Source organism: Ahaetulla prasina, chromosome 2, assembly GCF_028640845.1.
Source record: "Ahaetulla prasina isolate Xishuangbanna chromosome 2, ASM2864084v1, whole genome shotgun sequence".
Classification (NCBI taxonomy): Eukaryota; Metazoa; Chordata; class Lepidosauria; order Squamata; family Colubridae; genus Ahaetulla; species Ahaetulla prasina.
In genome coordinates, this window is record NC_080540.1 from 156,685,082 (window position 1) to 156,710,281 (window position 25,200).

The 25,200-nt window shown below is 39.3% G+C and overlaps 1 protein-coding gene across 5 annotated transcripts in view; it reads left to right on the top strand.

Annotated features, from left to right (window-relative positions):
• The window catches only part of RNF41 (ring finger protein 41), a 29,233-nt gene extending 9,929 nt beyond the window's left edge, over nt 1-19,304 (top strand). For 4 of the 5 annotated variants that reach the window (XM_058167648.1, XM_058167652.1, XM_058167650.1 and 1 more), the window contains exons 3-7: nt 2,661-2,773; nt 11,707-11,978; nt 12,330-12,465; nt 14,269-14,372; nt 16,321-19,304. In XM_058167648.1, the coding sequence (XP_058023631.1) occupies nt 2,684-2,773; nt 11,707-11,978; nt 12,330-12,465; nt 14,269-14,372; nt 16,321-16,672 (954 nt within the window). In that variant the 5' untranslated portion in view covers nt 2,661-2,683 and the 3' untranslated portion in view covers nt 16,673-19,304. Of the gene's footprint in view, nt 1-2,660; nt 2,774-11,483; nt 11,979-12,329; nt 12,466-14,268; nt 14,373-16,320 lie in introns of all 5 variants that reach the window. The other variant, XM_058167653.1, reaches the window with a different exon arrangement.
• Nucleotides 19,305-25,200: the final 5,896 nt, after the last annotated feature.

Genomic DNA, 25,200 nt, shown 5'->3' on the forward strand with positions numbered 1-25,200 from the left:
TGTAAAGGGCGATATTATGACCGTATCATTTATTGACAGCAATTCCAGCAGTCCCTGGTTACCGTCATTAAGCAAGGACTTCGTTGTAATTTCCTTCTGAGCCACTGTGGCGCAGTGGTTAGAGTGCAATACTTCTGCTGTCTGCCAGCTATTTGACAGTTCACATCTCACCAGGCTCAAAGTTGACTCAGCCTTCCATCCTTCCAGGATGGGTAAAATGAGGACCCAGATTATTGGGAACAATATGCTGACTCTGTAAACCGCCTAGAGAGGGCTGTAAAGCGGTATATAAGTCTAAGTGCTATTGCTTCTGGCTTCCAATGAGCAAAGTCAGTGGGGATGCTGGCAGGAAGTTGCAAATCCTGCAAATCCTACTGACTTGCAAGCTGGCCAGTAGGATGATAAGTGGCTGCAGCACAAGCATGGCTGGCCAGGGGTGGCTTCTTCCAGATGTAAGAGGGCATGTTGATGGGTGGCAGGGAACAAGCACAGCCTGGCAGGGCCTGATTGTGCCTTTATAAAGTTCCAATAGTTAATATCCGAACATTTTTAAATTGAGATTTGGTCTTGATATAGGCTTGCAGTTCAGTTAAAAAAAATCCATAGGTGTCCTTTTCCTTTCAAATATAATTCATCTAGATGTTCTTTGCAAAACTTGTGAGTATTGAGTCATTTGAATGGCTGCTGTTCTCCGTTCAAACAGATTGTTCTAGACAGAATGGACTGACTATGGTTTGTATATTCTATAGCAGAGCTTAGTGGTGTTGCTGATTGTACATGTCTTTTTCTCTATTGTTCATTCAAAGTGACCATCCAGGCTGATTTTTTTTCAACATTAACGTTTTTTTGCTGTGTACAATAATTACTGAAAAGTGCCCCAAATATTGATGAGTAACATTTTTTTTTTATCCGAGAGGAAGGTAAGCAGGATTTAACAAACAAAAAAAGACGACTTGAAGGAAAAATTAAAAACATAATACTATGCAATGTCTATCTTCCCAATTTTGGCAATGTGTGGGGTTGTCTGTGTCACCTGAAAGGAATCCTGGAAATATATGCATTTACCAGAAGCCACATTCCCATAAAAGACAGGCCCAGAATAATAGCAGATTAAAATTAGTTACCTATAAATCAGTATATATTGTCCTGCTATTGAGTTTTGCTTCCTTGGGACCTCTTGGCTCTCATTTCTGCAGGATTGCCAGCATTGCTAAAGTGAAAAATTAAAGTACCCCTTTTATAAACTGAATTGATCCTGTGTCTTCAGATATTTTCTTACACAAACTAATCATGCACATGCAAATAAATACCATGGTCTTCTATGCAGACATAGAAAAAAAAGAAGGGGGAAAAGGCAGAATGGATAACACTGGGAAAGGAAGGAAAGAGAGGGACAGCAGAGATGAAAGGATGAGGTGACTGAACAGAGAAAAATATATCCTGTTGAGACATTAGAAAAAAAAGGATTAAATGAAATCATCCCAAGCTTTTCAAAAATGTCCCAAATTCTGGTAAAAATGTCTGCAGATAGTTGCGCCTAAGAGAACAAGCAAAGTCTACTTCTAATTACAGACTCTTCCAGATAGCATTCTGGGGAAAGATTTATGCTATGTATACCCTTGAGAAATAGTCTCTCCTGAGCAAAGATGTATATTTCACTCTCTGACATTAGGAGTAACTTGATTTAATTCTCTTTTCAGCAAGGTGATAGCGAGAAATATTGATCCACCATTAAATGTTTAGTTTCAGATTTCCAGAACTCCTCTCCCTTCAATAGATACAGTCCTGGGTTCTAAGCTGGGGACTAGATGTCTAAGGGTGTGGAATATAGGTAGTCCTCGACTTAACAGTTGAACTCAAAATTTCCATAACTGAGCAAGACAGTTAAGTGAGTTTTGTCTCATTTTATAACCTTTCTTGCCACAGTTAAGGGAATCACTGCAGTTAAGTTGATAACACGTTGTTGTTAAGTGAATCTCGCTTCCTTATTGACTTTGCTTGCCAGAAGGTCTGAAAAGGTGATCGCGGCCATCATAAATACATGCCATTTGCTAGGCACCTGAATTTTGATCGTGTGACCATGAGAACGCTGCAATGGTCATTATTAGTCAGTTGCAGCCCCATTGTAACTTCAAGCGGTCACTGAATGAATGGTTGTAAGTGGAGGACTATTGTATATAAAACTGCAAATGAAGAAGTGAATAATAACGTAGTGTGGAGTGAAGTATCTAATCTGGTAGTAATAGCCTAGTACAGGTGTCTGCAAACTTGGCTCTTTTAAGACTTGTGGACTTCAGCTCCCAGAGTTCCTCAGCCAGCAAAGCTGGGAGTTGAAGTCCACAAGTCTTAAAAGAGCCAAGTTTGCAGACCCCTGGCCTAGTAAAACTGGAAAATTAATCCTAGAGAAAAGGCGGCTGAGTCAAGTTGTTCTTTTTCTGTCGTGCCACATCCTGTTCCTTAGAGGCTTGGAGCTTTCTCTGTGAATCTGTCACTTAGCAGGCAGCCTTATCAGATTAGTAAGAAGGCAACCTGGTTAGATGAAGGATTTCTAACCGATTCACCCTAATAACATTTTTTTGAAATACATGCTTAGAGAGCTTCTTGTCATGAAAATTCAAATACATAATTTTTCTCCCTCCTGCTTTGTTTTTTTCCCCTAGCGTTTTGGCATCGGTGATGAGAAATGGGGTATGATGTAGCACGTTTTCAAGGGGATGTTGATGAAGATCTTATTTGCCCCATCTGCAGTGGGGTTTTGGAGGAGCCAGTGCAGGTAGGTGGTAAAGACTAAATTAATTAATATGTATTTTGCATACAGGTTTTATAAAGCAATTATGTATTAAGTCCTTCTTACTCATATAGAGAAACATAGCGCAGTGTAATGATGATGATGTTGTGCCACTCTTAGCCACTGAAACATACTGCAACTTGGAGCTAGTTTCGCCCTGTGCCAAATCTGTACCTACAAGCTGTTGGTTTTGGGGTGAATAGGAGATGGATGCACTTATATGCTGCTTGAGCTTCTGGATTAAAAGTAGAATATAAATGTAATAATAAATATATTGTATTTAAAACTAACTATGTAGCATAGTTAACCATTATCTTCTATTTCAGTTCAACTGCTTCAGCTAAATGTCCAGGTTTAAACTTTTTGTTTAGAATTTTTTTTAAAAAAATCAGCACAATATGCTAATCATTGTGAAGTTTATTTAAATTAACAGCACTAGTTTTCCAAAGCAAAATATAAAACTGAGTCAGTTAATGAGAGAGAGAAAGAGAGAATATTTGTGTACTCCTGAAAAGTTTTGATATATTCAGATATATGTGACATTAAGTATATAAGAAATTAAACTTGTGGATATTATAGAATAAATCCTAATTATGTAATCCTCTGAATAAGCTTTAGTTCAGGGGTCTCCAACCTTGGCAACTTTAAGCCTGGAGGACTTTAACTTCCAGAATTCTGGGAGTTGAAGTCCACCAGGCTTAAAGTTGCCAAGGTTGGGGACCCCTGCTTTAGTTGATTCAAACAATGTGTTAATACTTATAGCGAAGAAATATGAGAGCTCGTCCGGGCAGTCACCAAGAGTCAATAGTGATTCAAAAGCATATGCACAAAAAAAGCTAACGAAACTTTCTGGGTCAAGAAGGTGTTAGGAATTTATCATGAGATTACGAAGTAACAGTTACGGTAATCTTATAGGCGTTTCTGTTTACTTCTGCCTTCATAAAAATACATATTCTAAGCTTAGGTACGACTATCCATGCAGAAAAGCAGTACAGTATTTGCTGTTGCAGACAGGTTGCCTTAACTGCTTTCCCCAAATTAATTTGCCTTTACAATGAGAAAGTTATATTTAGTTCGCTGAGGAGAGTAACAGATGCAAGCAATGGGGGCGTATGTCTTGTGTTAAGGGGTGTGTCTTAAATTCAGTATCGCTTTGCTTTGGGGCAAATTTGAATAAAACTCTCTTTCTATAGATCCGTCTGTTTGTTCTTTGTCTCTGCAAGAGGCTACTTTCCTTCCTGTCAAGTGCATTATATTATATTTAGAAGTTCAGAAATAAAATAGTTACTCAAAGCAATTTCTAAACCATGGAATCTAAAGGAATGTGATTTTGCAAGACTGAATTGGTTAATACTGGTAGTAATTGATCTAAAAGGATTAAAGAACAAGCCATTTTGTATAGAATGACTGCGATTTGACTCGTTTTTCCACTCTGCACATCTCTTCAGAAGGAACGTTATTTCTAGAATAGATGGAAAAATATGTATGTATTTGCAACATGCAGCCATGATAAATGAATTAACCTTAAGTACTGTAGTTAAAGGTGCTGAGTTTGTCAGCTGGAAAGGTGACGGCCCAGGCTTGAGATCGGAGTGTCGTGCAACGGGGTGAACTCATGTTCCTTGTCCCGGGTCCTGCCCACCTAGCAGTTCGAAAGCATACAAATGCAAACAGATTAATAGGTACCACTTCAGCAGGGAAGGTAATAGTGTTCCATGCACCTTTGGCATATAGCCATGTTGGCCACGTGACCATGGAAAATGTCTTCGGACAACATTGGCGCTCTCGTCCAAGAAACAGATGAGCACCATGTCCTAGAGTCGGACATGACTAGACAGGGGAAACCTTTAGCATTTTTTACTGTATACCTTAGTACTGTTTTTTTTAATCAATAGTTTAGCGATTGATTTCTTCCTTTATTTTGAAGGGGGGGGCACGGAAAGGGTAAGGTTTCCTTGCAAAGATGGATTTAGCTAAATGGTTTTGAATAGCTTGCTTGCTTTGCAGGTTTAAAAATGGCAGAACTTTGACCACATTTACAGTAATTTGTAGTGAGTGTGAATACACTTGCTGACTCCTCTTCCCCCACCCTTCCACTTAGTACAGCTATAGAAACACCCGTATATTGTCTGTTTATAATTGAGCAACTTCTTTAAAAACAGGATGTACGGTACTTCTAGCCATAGCTGCATCTGTCTTCTTATAGCACAATAATTTAACAGCAAGCAAACTGCAGACAGTTGCTTTGATAACTGTGGTATCCTAGCTTACTTGTGCTAACCAAGCCTTGTGGATTATCGCACCGTGTCCCTATGACCATTGTGTGGCTGCAATAATATTCAACCTCAATATGCATTCAACCAAAATACAGTGACCTTATAGATCAGTGATGGCAAACCTTTTTGGCACTGAGTGCTCAAACCGGAATGCACCGGAGCGCCGGAAACCTGAAGACCAGGAGGCCGGTGCGCATGCATGTGCCAGCCACCTGGTCTTCGGGTTTCTGGTGCACGCATGCGCACCAGCCACCTGGTCTTCATGCGTACCACAGCACCAGAAACCCGAACACCAGGTGGCCTGCACACACATGTGCACCTGCCATCTGATCTTCAGGTTTCTGGTGCTCCGGCACATGCAAAGACCAGCTGCGCACCGGAAACCGGAAGAGCAGCTGGCAACGGCGTGCATGCCCACAGAGAGGGCTCTGTGTGCCAGCTATGGCACACATGCCATAGGTTCTGCATCACGGTTATAGATATTCTACAGGTAGTCCTGGACTTACGACCATAATGGAGCCCAACATTTTTGTTGCTAAGCAAGGCAGTTGTTAAGTGAATTTTGTCCCATTTTATTACCTTTTTGCCATAGTTAGGTGAATCACTGTTAAGTTAGTAACACGGTTGTTAAGTGAATCTGGCTTCCCCATTGATTTTGCTTGTCAGAAGCTTGCAAAAGGTGAGCACATGATCCCAGGACATTGCAACCATCGTAAATGTGAGTCGGTTGCCAAGCGTCTGAATTTTGATCACATGACCACGGGGATGCTGCAATGGTCCTAAGTGTGAAAAACGGCGATAAGTTACTTTTTCAGTGCCCTCTAAACAGTCACTAAACTAACTGTTGTAAATTGAGGACTACCTGTACTCGCATAACAGGCTTTATTGATATTTCTCATTCCATCGGGGAACTGGCAGGGACTAGTCTTTACCCCACTAGTTCTCCTTACGCACATAACTTCTGCATAAGAAAGAATTAGCCAAGAAATGTGCTTTTATGTGGCTTTTTGGAAGAGGTAAGGTAGGAAACATTGGCCTCTTGTTTGTGTTGTATCATACAATAAAAGCATTAAGCTTATTTTGCTTGAGGTTTTTTTTTTTTTTTTTAAAATACCTGGACAATTACATTGCTAAATTTTGTAGAGGTTGCAGCCAAATTTTGAAAATGGGAGCAGAAGACTGTGGCACCATAACAATGACCTGGAGGCTACATATAGTCAGTGAGCTACAGGTTACCTATCCTCACGGTTTTAGAATGAAGCTAAATAGCAGTTATCTACATTGCATATCTGTCTAAAATTATTTATTTTGTGGGTCTCTTCAGTAGAAGGCAAGCCAGAACAAAATGACTTTTACAAAGCCGCCTCAAGTATCCATCCCTGCAGAACAGATCTATATGCGTTTTTGCACTGAATGTGCTTTTTAAAAATTATTATTATTTGCATTTATATCCCGCCCTTCTCCGAAGACTCAGGGCGGCTTACACTATGCCAAGCAATAGTCTTCATCCATTTGTATATTATATACAAAGTCAACTTAATTGCCCTCAACAATCTGGGTCCTCATTTTACCTACCTTATAAAGGATGGAAGGCTGAGTCAACCTTGGGCCTGGTGGGACTTGAACCTGCAGTAATTGCAAGCAGCTGTGTTAATAACAGACTGTCTTAGCAGTCTGAGCCACCAGAGGCCCAGAATGAATGCTTGAATGCTCTGGTGGCATCTGCAGACACAAGCAGTTCTATTTCCACTAGAAGTTGGCTACGAAGAGGTAAGAGCCAAAATGGTGCTCGGGCAGAAAGCCCGAAGGCAGACAGTCTCATCCATGAGTGGATATGTTAGTTAAACTCATAGATTATGTTAATGTCTTTCAGACTGCCTTTGAGGGTATTACTGGTGTAAATATTCTGTATTAAGGATGCTCGGTGCATAAAGATCTAGATTATGTTTGAGTATTTTTCATGGAGATTTTATCCCGCAATCAAGCAGATTTCTACGTGTTACACCCGTGCAACTGATTAAAGTAGCTTTAACTCATAGTTCAAAATACAGGGTGAAATATGGTGTAGGAACTTAATAAATATTACAGAAGTAAAATTATTACATTCTTTGATAATTATTTTAAAGATTCAGTGGTTTGAAGCTAGTATCAGTTTTAAGAAGTAATTTTTCAGTACCGGTATGTCAATATATTATGAAAACCAGACATAATCCGGCTTGAACTGTATAAGGCCTATTTTCAGATCATCATTAAGGGACAACCTGCCTATTGAACTTTTATAGCCTTTATTCTCATTTTTATAAGAAGTAGAAATCATAGTGATTTGCATTGAGGGACGAGGTGCTTCATTCTACTTGTAGCAACTAAGAATTCAACTGTATCTTCAGGATCATTTTGCATGAATGAATCAATTTTTTTTCATGAATACGTTCTTCGGTTATTTGCAGTATTATGCAGTCTAACCTATACTTCAATTATCTGTTCATTCAGTACATGTTAGAAAGTCTTGTGCTGTAAGGTTAATGGAAATAATATAGTGAGTGGTATGAGACAGCTTTGGCTTATTGGTCTTTTGGCTAAGATCAAGTGTGACACAACAAATGTTTCCATTGCCGTAAGCATAGAATTGAATATACCAGCATAATTTATGAGCAATGTGGAATTCCTGTCTGGGTGTTGTAAGTATATATTAAACTTTGCTTCTGGCTATCATCAGCTTAATATCCATATGAACCATCTTTTTCCTTAATATGCAAGATAAATAATAATGCCAAATAATGAAGTCATAAAGGTAAATAGTTTTTTTAATAACATTAATTTTGCTTTGCCGAAGTAAAAAAAAACAACACACCTATTTTGTATGGTAAATTAAAAATAATTAAATGGCTGAGGTTGAATCATCGCTAGCTATTATGAGTGGAAAGCTGAATTATTAACAAATTCTCCATGCAAAAAGGGACTTAAATGTAAATATTTATTTATTTGTAAAATTTATTGGCCACCCATCTTACCATAAGGTAACCCTGGGTGATTTACAATCTTAAAAAAGATAAAAACTATATAAAATAATAGGTTCTTTTCTACTGTAAACTTGATCTGACTCTTTTTACTATCTTATGGTGCTTTCTGTATCATTATTAATTATTACTTTTTGCTTAGGAATAGTTTTTATGACAGTGCTGTAAAATGAACTGTGAAGCCATAATTCAAGACCTAAGTAGTGCAAGTATAAGCGTGTAACTTGATAGTAATTAGTAGATGACAGCATCCTGATACTCCATTTAACAAGTATTAAGCAAGTTAGTGGGGAGGATGTAGAATTTTGCAGCTGTGTGTGTGTGTGTGTGTGTGTTTTCTGAGGTTTTTGCGAGTGTTTGTACATAGGTCTTTGGTTATTCGGGTTTTCTCCCGCGTAAAATTGGAAGTTTTAAAATTGGAACATTGCTCCTAGAAACACGAACCTGTAAACACCAGCCTGAAGATGATGAATGAGACTTCGTCGAAACGTCGCCAAGACACTTCCAATTTTATGCGGGAGAAAACCCGAATAACCAAAGACCTACATACAAACACCCGCGAAAACCTCCGAAAATATATATATATATATTTTCTAAAAAATATTCTGGTTATTCAACCTAGATATGCTTAGGACATTTTTAACATTTGTTCTTCATGGTATGAATGGCACTGAAGAATTTTCTCCCATTCATAGAAACACAGGATGCTGCTTTTTCTTCTTCATCATAATATATCATATATTATGATGTCCCATTTTTTTCTCTTGGAGCTCTTCCTCATAGCAACCACGTTGAGAGGCAGGTTGGATTGAAAATGGTGATTAGCTCAGTGTCACTAATGAGTTTCTGAACTTGGATCCGTTTTTTCCTGATTCCAGAACTATGTCTTAACTATCACACTAGATTTCTTTTGTTCTACTGATTGGTCTTGTCTGTCTCAGGATTGTTTATACTAGGTTCCTCAATCAAACCCTCTTAATATGTCAGGCTATTGTTACAAGCAGCTTCAGCCAGGTGAGGACGATGGGCATTGCAACCTCACATAACTTATCAAAAAGGATAACTTACATGCTTGAGGGAAGATTGAAACTGGGACTTAAAGGGGACATTGCCAGTTTTTCAGTTCCTGGTGATCACAGTAACTAAAATCATGAGAATATTGCTTTGTATGAGTTAATATTGCTCCGTAATATCTGTAGTTTAGCTATGATAAGACGGTGTCCTTACTTCAATGTAATTCTTACGTTTTATGAGTGTCTTGCTATGTGGCTACATTCTGTCTTTAAAAGAAAACAGACATTTGGCTTCTCTTATTACAGAGATACTTTATTAAATTTGTAGTCTTCTGATTTTCAGCTGGTTGATTTTTAGGATCAACCTGATTTTTAAGCAGCTTCCTTTTAGGAACACATGGGAGGATAATTTTAATTTTATTTAATGGGTTTTATTGTTTTAAATACATTTTAACTTGGGGCCATATCTAATAAGTTTTTTAATTACGGTTTTATTTTGTATTTATTCATTGTTGTTTTATCTGAGTCCTTCGGGAGAAGGGCGGTATAAAAATTTAATTAAATAAATAAATAAATAAATAAATAAATAAATAAATAAATAAATAAATAAATAAATAAATAAGCATAAGCTTGGCAAAGGGGTGTTCAGTGCAGCAATAAGTGTAGGGAAAACCTAAGACGATCCAAGAAAAAATGTAGGAACCTTATTGTAGAACTGAAAGTAGTATGAGAGTTTTAGGTTCTCGAATTACAGCTGTAATGCAGCCTGCCACTTACTGTGATAAGTTGTGATAGTAATAAAGCAAATCACCATGTGATGCAGAAGAGGTGACGAGCATGTGGGGACCAACAGTGTCCGTCTGCAGCCCGCTGGCCCCTTGGCCAGCACACTCTGGGGCTGTGCAGCGTGCGCAGCGCAAGTGACTTCGAGCACTGCTACCAAGCAGAGGCAGGCGATCTGGCCCACCGGATGTCCCACACAAGGCTACCTGCCCCATCGCAGCTGCGGGGCAAGCAAAGACAGACGATGGGACAGAGTGCACAGTGTATCCGGCAGGTTGGATCATGTGCCTCCCCCCCGTGCCTCTGCCTCCGCTTGTTGCTTGGAGGGCCGGTCCAGAGGTCACAGTGCTCAGACTCACCTGTGCTGCGTGGGCTATGCAACCCCAGAGTGTGCTGGCCAAGGGGCCGATAGGCTGCTGCTGCTGCTGGACACTGTTGGCCCCTGCACCTTCGCTGCCTCTTTTTCCGGTAGGGCTTATATTAGGGTTTATATGGTTGTGTCTTATTTTCGGGAAAACATTGTAATTATATGCTTCAATTTGTAGTCCTTTTGCTCTGTTAGCCTGTCTAATATCTCTGTTTAACAGTTCCGACGCTAGAATAAATAATAAAGGGGATAAAGGACAACACTGCCTTGTTTCCTTCTGAATTTGAACTTTTGTAAAGTCTTCATTCACCATGATTCCAGCTTTCTGGAGTGCAAAGATGGACTTCAGACCCTGTATAAAGCCCAATCCAAAATCCATCTTTTCCACCACTTTAAACATAAAGGCCCAGTTCAAATTGTCAAAAACCTTTTTCTGCATCCAGAAATATTAGTGCAACCTGTTTGTCACTACATTGTTGTAAATACTCAATTTTATTCAAAATTATTCTAATATTAACTTTTGTCTTTTAGGTAAGAAGCCACACTGGTTTTCATGTATATAATCCTGTAAAACATTTAAATCTTTCGGCTAAAATAGATGTAAAGAATTTGTAGTCATTATTAAAGAAAGAGATCGGCCTGTAATTCTTCACAGAAGTTAAATCCAGTCCATCTTTGGGTATTAAAGAAATGTAGGCATCCTTCCAAGAATCTGGTATAAGATTCCCCTGTAAAATAGAATTCATTAAGTGCTTCATCGGAAGAAGTAATTGATCTTCAAAAATGTTATAGAATCCGCTTGGTAGGCCATCTGGTCCCAGAGCTTTGCCTGATTTAGCTCTTTTAGAAATTAATCATCTTCGTTTCCTCCAAACAACACTCTACTTGGAAGTAGAGCTGTGAGACAAAGAACTACGTTTATAAAGTATATTAACGTCAATAAATTGTACTTGGAAAAAGAGCTGGAATGACAATTGTGCCGTATTTAGAGGCTTTGACATTGTGCTGTTTTGGGATGTATATTTGGGGTGCTCACATCAAATCATTTTTCTGTACTTTGAGAGCATATTGGAATACTATACAAGGAAGTAACTATATATCTTTTCTCATACTTACATATACTAATCCAGAATTGGAACAATACAGGGTAATCTGTAATAGGGTCGATGCGCAGGACAGAAACTAACACCTGGCGGTGAATAATTATGCTGGGTGATTTTTATATCTTTTCCCTGATAGGTTCTCACTACGACAAGCAGAATGAACGGATGTTTTCATATGCCCTTGATAGCTTGGTTACATTAATTGATCGATGGATGTTCTGTCCTGCAGTATTTCCAATTCTGTTAGTGAAAAGCATTCAGTGAAAAGAAACTGCATGGAAAACTAAGAGCCCACGTCAACTTGAGCAGCAAACTTGATGTAATCTAAATTGGCATGCTTGGTTCTGTTCTCTACACAGGCGCCTCATTGCGAGCACGCTTTTTGCAATGCCTGTATCACCCAGTGGTTCTCCCAACAGCAGACGTGTCCCGTCGACCGAAGCGTTGTGACTGTGGCTCACCTGCGCCCTGTTCCACGGATCATGCGTAATATGCTATCTAAGCTGCAAATCACGTGTGACAACGCTGTTTTTGGTTGCACCGCTGTAGTGCGGCTTGACAACCTGATGTCTCACCTCAATGACTGCGAACACAATCCAAAGCGGCCTGTGACCTGCGAGCAGGGATGCGGGTGAGTTATATTTCCCAAATTAGTTTGTGTCTGTCTGATCATGACCTAGCAGTGTCATCATTTTCTGCTGGTCTGACGATAAAGATCACACACGACAGCATGATCTGGAAATATTAGTGAGAACAGCAATAATTATGCCGGCTGTTCTGTCAATGTGAAATGGTTTTTGTGATGCATCAGGTGTAACCCACTTGCACAGTATTGGCAGCTGGTAGCTTGGGAGTTGTTATTTTCAGAGTTGTTATTTTATTACTTTCTTAGAGTAGAGTTTTTTTTATCTCTGTTCTTGGTTGCTTATCCACCTAAACAGTTTTTTTCTAGGCACTCAATTGTAGTTACTTCTCTGTGCAGCTTGGAAATGCCCAAAGACGAATTGCCGAATCATAACTGTATAAAACATTTACGGTCAGTAGTGCAGCAGCAACAGACAAGAATAGCTGAATTGGAAAAGACGTCTGCAGAACATAAGCATCAATTAGCAGAGCAGGTATTGCATTTTCTTTCCTTTGTCAAACGGCCAGCTGGCTTAAAGGATCCACTGACCTTTTCTAAACAAGAGGAATGAGAATGGGATTGTATTTTTAGAAAGTTTCTTTGTACATCTTGTACTGAAGTGAAAACGTGTCGTAATTGGGAATACAGGCGGTCCTTGACTTAAGACCACAATTTCCATTACTAAGCAAGACAGCTTTTGCCCCATTTTACGACGGTTCTTGCCACAGTTGTTAAGTGAATCACTGCAGTTCTTAAGTTAGTAGAATGGTTGTTAGATGAATCTGGCTTCTCCATTGTCAGAAGGTCGCAAAAAAAAAAAAGATCATATGGCTCCAGGACACTGCAACCATCATAAATACATGCCGCGGTGGCTCACATGGTAAGACGCTGAACCTGCACTCCGCTGAGGTCGGCAGGTCAGTGCTCGATTCCCGTGAACAAATAAACCGCGTAAGGACAGGAAAGGAGCCTCCCCCAAATGCCTACTGGCATTGAGGCGTCCTGCAGGTAAGATAACACTGCCTGAAAAAAATTCCTTTCACAGAGGCAGCCAGCCACTTTGGTGATCCCTGGCTAACACAAGCCATACACTAAAACAACAACAACAACAACAACGTGCCAGTTGCCAAGCATCTGAATTTTGATCACATAACCACAGGGATGCTGCAACGGTCGTTAAGTGTGAAAACCAGTTAGAAGTCACTTTTTTCAATGCAAACTGAATGGTCACCAAACAAATGGTTGTAAATTGAGAGTAACGTATACAGATAACCCTTAGCTTATGACCGCAATTGTTCCATTGTTTAGAATTTCCACAGTTAAGCAAGGCAGTTGCTAATTGAGTTGCACCCAGTTTTACGATCTTTTTTTGCCACAGTTAAGGAAATCACTGCAGTTGTTAAGTGAATCAGGCTTATCTCATTGTTTTTGCTTGCTGAAAGGTGGCTGGGAAGATCACAAATAGCAATCATGAGACTCCGTGGCATTGCAACCGTCATAAATACATGCCAGCTGCCAAATTTTGATCACATGACCTTGGGGATACTGCAACGGTTGTATGTGTGACGACCAGTTGTAAGTCACTTTTTTGTGTTGTTGTAACTTTAAACAATCACTAAACGAATAGTTGCAAGTCAAGGACAACCTGTATTCCCTGGACATGTATATTCGCATTATGCAACATTCTAGATTCAAACATGATTTAATATGTGGGGAGGAAGTTGCATAGAACCTGTCTGCATCCTTTTGAATCAAATATGCCTTCTTTTGGACCCCAAATCCAAGCCTGGGGAAAAAGGCGACTTTGTTCAAGGAGTTGCTGATAGGACACCCAGTGCAGTTCAGATCTCCCTTTCTTCTTTGAATCTGCATTGCTGCACGCTGTTAATGTGTTTTTTTTTAAATTTGCATTCATATCCCGCCCTTCTCCGAAGACTCAGGGCGGCTTACACTATGTCAAGCAATAGTCTTCATCCATTTGTATATTATATACAAAGTCAACTTATTGCCCCCAACAATCTGGGTCCTCATTTTACCTACCTTATAAAGGATGGAAGGCTGAGTCAACCTTGGGCCTGGTGGGGCTTGAACCTGCAGTAATTGCAAGCAGCTGCTGTTAATAACAGACTGCATTAGTCTGTTGAGCCACCAGAGGCCCATGTGTAAAGTGTTGAGCATTAATAAATGTTAGTGATAATAACTGCTGTAGTAAATTAAGCTGTGTGCAATATATTATGGATTTCTTTTTATCCTCTGGATCCTATTAGTTAAATTAATGTAATATCCATTTTTGCAGAAACGGGACATACAGTTGTTAAAAGCATACATGCGAGCAATACGTAGTGTCAATCCCAACCTGCAGAATTTGGAGGAGACTATTGAATATAATGAAATCCTTGAGTAAGTACTAATCTCTCACTAGTGCTGGACTGGAAAAGTTGTGGTGGAGTTCAAACTTGGGAAAAGGCAATAGTGAATAGTGGTGGGAAATCATTGAAAATTAGGAAAAATTATGGGGTACATTATATGTTATGCTACCAAGTACAGTTGTTCAAACATAGCAATCAAGGTAATATTTGTCATTACGTTGAATGAAGATGAAACATCTGCCAGCAAACAACCAAGCTCAGAAAGGACTCAGGAGCCCATAATACTTCCCAAAGGCCATGATCCCCAATCCCTAATCTTTACCCACACTGACACTGAACAGCACCAATTCAATTGGAGCTGTACAAGAATCGTCGGTCATGCTACCACCCGCCATGCTCATAAGTGTATTGAAGCCTGGCACTCCAAAAGCAATTCCATCAACAGGCACATCAGCCTACAACCAACATATGAGCCCTTCAGAATTCGAATCAACCACACAGCCAACCAGAGATGGTACCAACCATCAACCAACCCATGCAAACCCCCCAACCAGCACTTCACCTTCAAATGACCCTTACCTGACGTGATCCCCATCACAAGACCCTCACTTGACACAACCCATACCTGATAAAGACCTCACTATCACAAGATCTTATGAGCAGAAGAACACGGACACCGACCTCCCTTAAATTCCATTGAAGATGTTACCTTGCCTGAAACCAATAAGCTCAGAGAACGAACTTCCACCCTCACTTCCCATTATGCTAGTTAAGAATAGGTTATTTTTTTCCAGTTCTGGAAGTTGTTTCTCAGGATAATAGTAAATTTCAAAGATAAAAAGGTAACTCCAAATATTCAATGAGCTGATAACCTCTTAAGATCATGAATTCAGGAATCATAAGCAGGTAACTCTTTATTTCCTGAGCCATTACAGCAGCTTGACCACTAACTAGATGGTTGCTGCTGTTATTCAGTATGATAAAGGAGATAAATTGGGACTGATTTAAGATTAATTACAAATGTCAAGGTAACATGTTCAGATTTTATTTTTGAAGATTGATCTCTTACCATCTTGAAATTACAGACCTTAGAACATAGACTAAGTTCTAATTGGTGGAGACACAGAATGTTAAGAATGCGACAGATACTGAACAAATGTAGATATTTTAAATGTTAAAAAATAGTCAAAGGAGTGGAGATCTTGTTCAGTGCCAAAGAATATGTCTGGATTATCAGTGGATACCACTTTAGTATCCCATTGTTAGAATAATTAAACTTTGAGGCTTCATAGTTCTCATTTCAAAAGGGTCTGATTGTGTAAACCACCCTGGGAAATGGGTGGTGTGCAAGTGATTATATAGATAAAAATATATTCCCAAACAAATTAGGACAAATAGAATTGCTAGAAGTATTCATAATGCCACAGACTTAAGAGTAAACCTCAGAAGCTGTGATTTCAGGATAAGTCCTAGTGCATCATCCTACACAATGTAGAGCCTCAGGAAGGAAAGATTGTACTAGAGAGATCACAGCTTATGAGGTTCAACAGGAGGTACAATAGATCAACTTCCTCATCTGTGGCTGTGCAGGCTAGATTTACTAAGGGATCAAGAGGATGAATCCAGATTCTTCATGGCTGCCATAAAGAAAATAAGCCTTCAAAACATTTCCAAGATCACTGTATGAAGTTTGGAGGAAATGGTGTTTTTAAAGTGAAAAGTTTGAAATATTTGTCCGGTGGCTTTCTGTTTCCTAGATATTCTTAATTTTGTGTTAGAAATAATACTTTGTGCCTAATGCAGGGTGTTGTCCAAATAGACCTGAACGTTACTCATCATGATTGTTTGGCAGGGAACCATCATCCACTTGATCAGAAATACAATAAAAGGAATCTTGCTCTCTAGGCTTTCATTGCAGTGCTATTGGTTTCATCTGTTTTTCTTTCCTCATTGTGTGACTCTTTTCACTTGACTCCTAGGTGGGTGAATTCCTTGCAGCCAGCCCGGGTAACCCGATGGGGTGGTATGATCTCTACACCAGACGCTGTACTCCAAGCTGTGATCAAGCGTTCCTTGGTGGAAAGCGGCTGCCCCACATCCATCATCAATGAATTGATTGAAAATGCCCATGAACGGAACTGGCCCCAAGGCTTGGCCACCCTAGAAACTCGCCAGATGAACCGACGCTATTATGAAAACTATGTGGCCAAACGCATCCCAGGCAAACAAGCTGTGGTTGTGATGGCTTGTGAGAATCAGCACATGGGAGAGGAAATGGTGCTAGAGCCAGGCCTGGTGATGATATTTGCACATGGAGTGGAGGAAATTTAAAGACTCGACAGAGATGATAAAACAGCGTGCTTGAGAGAGAGAGAGGGAGAGAGAGAGAGGCTCCAACTCTAAGACCACTGATTCTGTTCTGTGGTACTGTATCGGAGCATCATTCCTCTCGTTGTTGAATAAAATGCTACTCCCGAATTATACTGGGCACAAGCCTAGGAATTTATGCAAAATGCCATGCTGCGCTCCCTTCTCCTTATGGTCATTAACCCTGGTCTGATGTTGACAAAGATTTCCAAATCTCTACAAAGGAGCACAACAAATTCCTCCCTGTTCCAGAAAGAACTGTGGTCTTCGGTCATATAAAGACTTTGAACTCCTGATATGACTGCATTGGCCTGAATAGGGATCTGTAAACCATGTTCCTGTTTGGGATCTGTAAACCATGACTTAAGATTTTGAGAAGCTGAAAGTTTATTCTGAAGAATTTTAGCCCACCATTTCCAGGTCCGTTTGGCTTCTCTCGTCTAAGGCACCTCTGTGAAATAACGGGATTTACACAGTACTTTTAAGATAAGTTTTTAGCTTTTATGTGAAGAGGGATTTTGAGTAAAACATGAGAATGCAGATGCCAAGTCGGAGTTGTAAGTAATGCCAAATGTATACATCAGTAGATTCTTCAGTGTAAACTGTTTTGTGGAACCAAACAGCTATGTCATTTGGAGAACAATTTGCAACTCATTTTGGATGTGTTTACATTGTAGAAGAAGGCTCCTTTCCTATTGTGACTTGGTTTTCAAAGGAAGTCACATTCTTTAGCTTTGTAGCATTGTTACCACCACTGCAGGATGAAAAGTGATTCTCTTGAAGTCTAGAGCTCAGTTTTCTCCATGCTCTTGAAAGGTTGCTGAAGCATCTTGGATGCTTTGTGGACTTCTCCTTTCGAATAAGAAGCAAGCCTTCAATCGTACACATCACTCCACCCGATCAGAAATGGTCCCTCTAAATTGCATGTGCCATTTAAAGTTGTATCAACTTCATAACCTTTTGAAGAAAACATAAAAAGGAGAATGGACTCAGATTTATCTAGTCTTGTTACGTTGCCTATTTTGAAAAATCATTATCTGTATTTATTTTCTTTTTTCACATTTTGAATATTGTGTTTAGTCTTTTGTATTATTTTTGTGCTTGTATGTTTTCCTTTTATTTTTTATTTTTAAAAATACAGTAGCTAGGAATGTCTTCAAATTTACCTAGTTTTACCTGTCAAATTTAATTTATTTGCCATCTTTGGTTTCTGTTTATATATATATATATAGGAACTTCTTTCCAATGCTTTAAGTATTTGTTAATTGCTTAAAACATTTCTGCTGGAGTTCTTGAGGACAAGGAATAAATGCATTGATAAAGGAGCAGTTAAACTTGCTCTGATTGAAGTCTTTTGTTATACAGCCCATTTTGAGCGGCTTTCATATGTTACACTGGCTAAATATTCTTCTCTGACTAGGAACATTTAAACCAGTCTTGACTTTCTTCTTCTAGTGCTTCATACAGATTTTCTTAATACTCTGGTATCAGAGGTTTGCAATGGTGCAGAATTCGGATCATGTCATATAAACGGTTGCTTCTTCAGATGTCTGGGATTTTTTAAAAAATGCTCCAGAAATCCTCAGTGGGAACAAAGGCTTGAGAAGACCTCCTTGTGCTCTCACCAGAAGCGGCATGGGAAATTTTCTCATTATGTGCAATAGTAAGCGGCCGAATATTAAATGATGGAGAATCCATGTTATAGCAATACGGTTCTCATTCCTGTCTGTTACTGGCAAACTCGTCTTCTATGGAAGAGAAGAGAGAGGGGACTCTGGAGGAAAATACAGTAGTTCCAATTTCTAACAGAATTACCTAACAAAAGCAACTCCTTTCCTTCCATCATTTGTACAAATAAAGATTGTGAATCCTCAACATTTGCCAGGCAGATGCTGTTTCAGATTTTCTTTTATGGGAAATGCCTGTGCTTTGAAGACTCAGTTTGGTGGCCTTTACTTCTTTGCAAATCTGACGGATAGGTTTTGCATCATTTTTCAGCTCTGCTGGGTCCTCATTTCCCGCAATCTTTCATTTTAATCTTTGCTGACATGCTGCTTTATGCTTTTCCTCTCTCTTCCCCGTCCACACCCCTTTTGATGGTAGAGTTTTGTTTTAGAAACCAAGTCTGTCTCTGATAACTGTTTCTAGTGCTGTGAATTATTACAAGTATCTTAAAAATTCCTTGAACAGTACTTCTCTTTGTAAGTCATGTTAAAATACTTGGAATGTGCATCAAAAATCAGGTCAGTTTTAGGGGTGGAATGGGTTGTGTTCATGTCTGTAATATGGCATGTTTTGAAAGGGGATCTATTTGTTGAAGATTACTTCTAATCAAGAGTCCCTGTTGCTCAGGAATTTGAAAAAAAAAAAGCTGCTAAATCCAACCTAATAACTGCATCTTGAGCTAACTGCATCTCTTAATGTTGTTCTCCTAACACACCTTGTCTTTCTCCTCAATGTCCTGCTGTCGCTCTTCCTTGTGCTCTAAAACATCCAATAGAAATTGTCATGTCTTCTGCCAGTTTCCAAATCATTGGTTGCATTTTGTGTTTTATTGTTCAATTGTGCTGACTGCACTAATAAATTGCTTTTTTTCCCCCTTGACTCCTTTATACATATATATGTGTATGTGTGTGTGTGTGTGTGTGTATATATATATTGTATTTCGTTCAGATTATATAGGATGTTGCATCTTGCATGACACATCTGCAAAACTGCTTGATTTCTTTTGGATTAACCTCCCGCGAAGCTGTTTGGTTCCTTGTTAGTAGTGGTGCCCCTCCTCTTTGCCACCATTTTTTCTCCCTAATTCCTATAACAAAGGCTTTCCAGGTGACCCAAAATTGGTTTCTATTTAGAGTGGGACCTGGACAGATTAGTAGCCTCCCTAATTATTATTATTATTATTATTTTTTAATTCAAAAAGTTTTACAGAAAATTTTTTTCCCCCTTTCCCCCCACCTCCCCTCCCCCCTCCCTTCACAACCCCCCTCCCCCCCCGACTTCCCGGAACGAGCACAAGGTATAGTTAAAAATAAAACAAACATATACTAAAAATTTTTCGTCCCAACTTAATTATACCCCTACAATCAATTCCTAACTTCCCCCGAAAACAATCAAAAATAATACATCATAATCATTCAAAAACAGTCTGATAACTCTTAGTCTGATATCTACTTTGAATGTAGTCAATCCATTTTTCCCATTCCTTTAAGTATCTTTCTTGCGTATTGTCTTCCAAAAAGGCTGATATCTTCGCCATCTCAGCCAAATTGGCAACTTTCAATATCCATTCTTCTATTGTAGGTACTTCTTTTTTCTTCCAGTGTTTATGTACAGTATGTACAGTAATTGAGACTAAATTGATTTTAAATCTAATAACAGCAGCAAGATTACTAATAGCCTCCCTAATTATTGATTCAGATTTAGCTTGCCCCATTTTCTTGTCCTCTATCTAAGCTTGTAGTACAAATTGGTTCTTAGAGAAATACGTTATTTAGATTGTCAGAGATATTTCGTCTCCAATTTTTCTCAATGGCTAAACTAAAAAGAAGAAAGAAGGGCCAAAGTGTCACTTGATTTAAGCTAAGCAATTGCAATAATGAAACTTGCTGGCAAGAAGCAAAGACTACCTTCAGAAGATGGCAGTTTTTATTTGGGAATAGTTTTCCTTTGCATTTCCAATATACAAATAGGAGAAAGGGGTAATCAAAGTCTGACAGAAGTGAAGAGACTTCTAGTTCAAGCTTGGCTATTGAATATAGCGTGTTGAGATTTCCTAATATATTTATTATCATGTTTTCCCGAAAATAAGACTCTGTCTTATATTTTTTTGAATCCTGAAATAAGCGCTTGGCCTTATTTTCGAGGAGTTCTTATTATTTTGGGGTGCATGGAGCAAGACAGGACTCCTCTTGCCGTCTTATCTGATTTCCAGCTCTTGTCTCCCTAACTCTAACCAGGGGTGGGGAACGGCTGTGCATGCGGTTTTTCAGGGAGGGCTTATTTTCAGGAAAGGGTTTATTTTCAGGGGAGGGCTTATTATCCAGGGAGGTCTTAGTTTCGGGGAAACATGGTAGATTTATATCAGGCTTGTCTACTTATGCAAACATTCAAGGCAGCTTGACATATTATGGTGATGTTATAGACAGGAGGAAAAAAGAGCCTAGGTTAGTATATATTAAAAGTAGTGTGCCAGAGATGCCAAGAGCATAAGGCCTCTTCCACCCTACATTTGTTTCTAGAGACACTTTTTTAATGTCCATTTAGATATGAGCCAAATTAAAATCCTATCAAATATTCTGTGCCTATTACCAGGTCAACTGATTTAAATTTACTTAAATTTAAATTTACTTAAATTTACCAGTGAGGAACATAGGTAAACCAAACTGAGTAGTCCCATAGACTATTTTCTGTTACAGACATTACTGATAAGCTGTAGATGGAATCAATACTAAATTTAGTAATTAGGACTCATTATGGGATGCCGTTTTTTTCACAAGTTCTGCCTATTTATCTGCTGTTTTTTTCCTCTGTTCTTTACATTTGATACAGTCACCTGAATTCTTCGTTCAGCCTGTCCCGATCCAACATCACAATTTTTAAACAGAAGTTAAATCTAAAATAATGTCTTTAGGCTGTTCTTGCTGAAGTGACTTGTTCTGGAAATAGTGCTTTCTAAGCTGTTACGCAATAAGAACTGAATAAAAGCGTATTCCAGATCTTGTGAAATGCCAGGTCCTTAAAATCTATAAACTGAACAGTAAACATGGGGAGAAATGTTAGGCTGCTTTCCTCCTTATTTCACTTTCAGAATCTAAGCAAGGCACTCAAACACTTACTGAGGAAAAAATACACTGCCCCAGTTACGTTTTAATGAAATTATTTTCTAAATCCTCTTCCTCATTCCAGTTTATTGTTGTTATTGCTTATGTAGCTGAACCTGCTAATGAAGTGTATAAGTGGGGTTTCAAGGAACTAGGTGCCTCCCGCAGCATAAGTATATTTATGAATCCAAGATATTCAGTACAATATTGATTTTTCTGGCAGATGCATAGTAATGACATTTTTTTTATTGTTTCCCTTCGTTACAATAATATTTTTCTAAACTACAGTAATATTTTCAGGTGGAATGTTGCTCAGATAGGATGGTTAAGTGCTTGATCCCTAGCTCACTGGGCAAACTGGAGCATATATAGTACTATAATAAAATTAGGGAAGCAGTTTTCAAATTAGGAGTGATGCATTCTGGATACACACTTCTTAAATCGTACCTTTAACTAGTAACTTCAATCATTGCTTATTGGCCATATTCATTTCAACTTTATGTAGTCCAAATCATCTGGAGGAGGAGAATTAAATTCTGAATTAGATTACCCTCAATTGCAAGAATGCTATTTTGGAGAAGTAAAGATGATAAAATGACAATGTATTGTCATTACCGTGTTTTCCCCAAAATAAGACCCTGTCTTATATTTTTTGCAACCCTGAAATAAGCGCTTGGCCTTATTGCCATGTGCTCAAAAGCCCGATTGGGCTTATTATCAGGGGATGTCTTATTTTGGGGGAAAGAGGGTAGGATGTTTGTATCTGAGTTGCAGAAATTCAGATGGCCATTTGATGGCCTGAAGGAGATATTGAAAACTACTCTTAGTGTTATAGATTTAGACTACTCAGATATAGTTAACCCTTCTGTTCATTGGAATGGTTAAAGGTACAGTTCCCATTTATATTATTTGAACCATGTTAACATCTTCAATAGGACTTGACTTCTCCTGCATAGCTGTAAATATTCTTACTTATATATATGTCCATACTCTTCCCATATATTTCATTTGCCTGCACAAGAAAAACATTCAAAGAGTAGATAATCTACAAGGTCATAGGCATGTTAGCTGATATTTCTATTGTAATGTATTCCTGCCCTCTGTTGGGTATAATGTTTTTTGCATTTAATCTTTGATATAGCCCTATTTGTTTTATGCTGTAATCTCAGATGCAGATTACAGTGCAGATTTCCAAACTTTATGGGCAAACTGGACATTTGAAATGTTAAAATTCCTAGATTTCATTTCCTAAGAAAAATAATAATAAAACACTTCAGTGACATGTGTAGCTAGTCATTAAACACTTCACAGCAGATCAAATAGGTAAAGCTAAATGATAAGTAACTTGTTCAATTACCCACAAATATTCATTGTAGCCAATCCTCACCTAACTTTCCCTAGATCTCCCAAGCTGGCACTCTGTTTCCTTCATCCCAGCCAAGTTGGGTCAACCTGCAAACCTCCCTGATTTCTTTCATTGTTTTCCACAGCCTTCCTCTGCTTCAGAGCCCTCAGATTGTGCCAGTCTTTTCCTCTTTCCTTTCTGCCAGTATGACTTCTGCTGCTTCATCACTGCTAGGTTACAGCTGCCTTCCACCTTTACTTTAGATGTCCCTGGAGCCACATGGAGCCTAAAGAAAATAATGAAAATAATTATTTTCAGTTCCCAAAAGCAGGAGGAGATGACGGTGACCCTGGGTCCATGAACTGCTATAGATAGTAGCTGTGCTACTTTCCTGTGCTTAGCACCGAAATATTTGAACACATTTGTATTCAGGTATTGCTGAACTATAGCTCCCAATAGGGTAATTAACCATGAATGGCAATGAATGCTGGGAATTGTAGTTCATTAATACCTGGAGGGCACAGGTGGTTTAACTCATGTAGTGGCATGTAAAACCAAAAAGCAATGTTAAATACTGTATACCTTAAGTAGATTTTCCAAACGAGCCAAGTTTGGTGTAGTGATTAAGGCACCAGGCTAGAATATGGGAAACAAGGAGTTCTAGTCTCTCATTTGGTATGAACCAGCTGAGTGACTTTAGGTGTCTAGGAAGAAGGCAAGGGCAAACCACTTCTGAAATCTTGCCGAGAAAAATTGCAGGGACCAATTCAAGCAGTTACCAGGAGTAAATACTGATTTGAGGACACACACAAAAAGACATCCCAAATATTGCTATCATATGTGTCCAAAGAGCAAGATCTGTCCCCAATTCACAGACCCTCCCCCCCTCCACATAAAAGCTTCAATTTATCTTCTCTCTTGACCTGCCTGTACTGTATAATAATAGCTTTGCCCAATGCAAACAGCATTTCATTTTCCAAGGTTGGAAAACAGTGCAGGAATTGGGAACGTAAATTTCCCTTCTCTTCCTAGAGAGCAAAACAAGAAATACTTTTCCTAGGGTCAGGCTTGGCATGGTGTACACACTGCCAAGTAGGCAGACCGTACTCCGAGTATACAAGGGAGTAGAAATTGAGCCATTCTCCATTGAGGCAGCTTTTCCCCAAAGCCACCACTCTTGGCTTCAGCCAGTTTCTGATGGTTGCCATTTTTAAATTCCAAATGCCTGCTCTTCAGCTTCTCTCCCGAGCAGAGGGCAGACACGAAATTCCTTTATATTCTCAGCATAGAATACATCTCAGGCTGTCCATCGTGAGGCGCTGTTCCAAGATCGTTCTCAAAAGTCAGCAGGGATCTTCTGGCGATGGTATTTCAGGTGGAACCGAGTGATGTTCAACTGATGCAAAAATGAACGCGCTATGCCCGAGTTCCCTGACCCCAATATTCACCCAGAAATACCTTCAGTGTTCTGAACTTGGATTTGGGCAGCTAATTCAAATAAAATTCAAATAGTAATAACTTCCCTCCTTCTGTCACATTGGCAGGTATAATTTAGTGGCAAGAGCCCGGAGATTGGCAGGGCAACATGTCTCCAATTTTGCCTGTCCCACAGAATCAAACTTGCCAACTTGCTTCCATCCCCTCAATAAAACATCCCCCTCACAAGAGACTCATGAGGCATGCCTTCTGATTCTTTATTAACTTTATTTATTTATTGCATTGATTGGCCACCCGTCTTACAATGGGGTTACCCTTACCATAAAGTAACTGTTGTCACTCTTGGCTGGAAACAGCACCTCTCTCCCTCTACAACCCCGAGGGCATTAAGAGGGCCTTTTAAGGTTTAGGTTTAGGTTTATTTGATTTTTATACCGCCCTTCTCCCGAAGGACTCAGGGCAGTTTACAGCCAGGATAAAAACAACAAGATACAAAAATTAAGAACAGATTTAAAAACAAATATTCGAATTGGCTAAAAACTCTAAAATCCGATTAAAAAAAACCCATTTAAAAACCATTAGGCCAGTCCTGCACGATGGAATAAAAACGTTTTCAGCTCGCGTCGAAAGGTCCGGAGATCAGGGAGTTGGCGGATCCCTGGTGGTAGCTCGTTCCAGAGGGTTGGAGCCCCCACAGAGAAGGGGGGCTGAGGGTCGCCAGCCAACATTGCCTAGCCGACGGCACCCTGAGGAGACCCTCCCTATTGGGAGCGCACTGGTCGATGGGAGGCTATCGGTGGCAGTAGGCGGTCCCGTAAATAATCCAGTCCTATGCCATGGAGCATACACCTTGAATTGCACCCAGAAGACTCTCAGGATGTTAT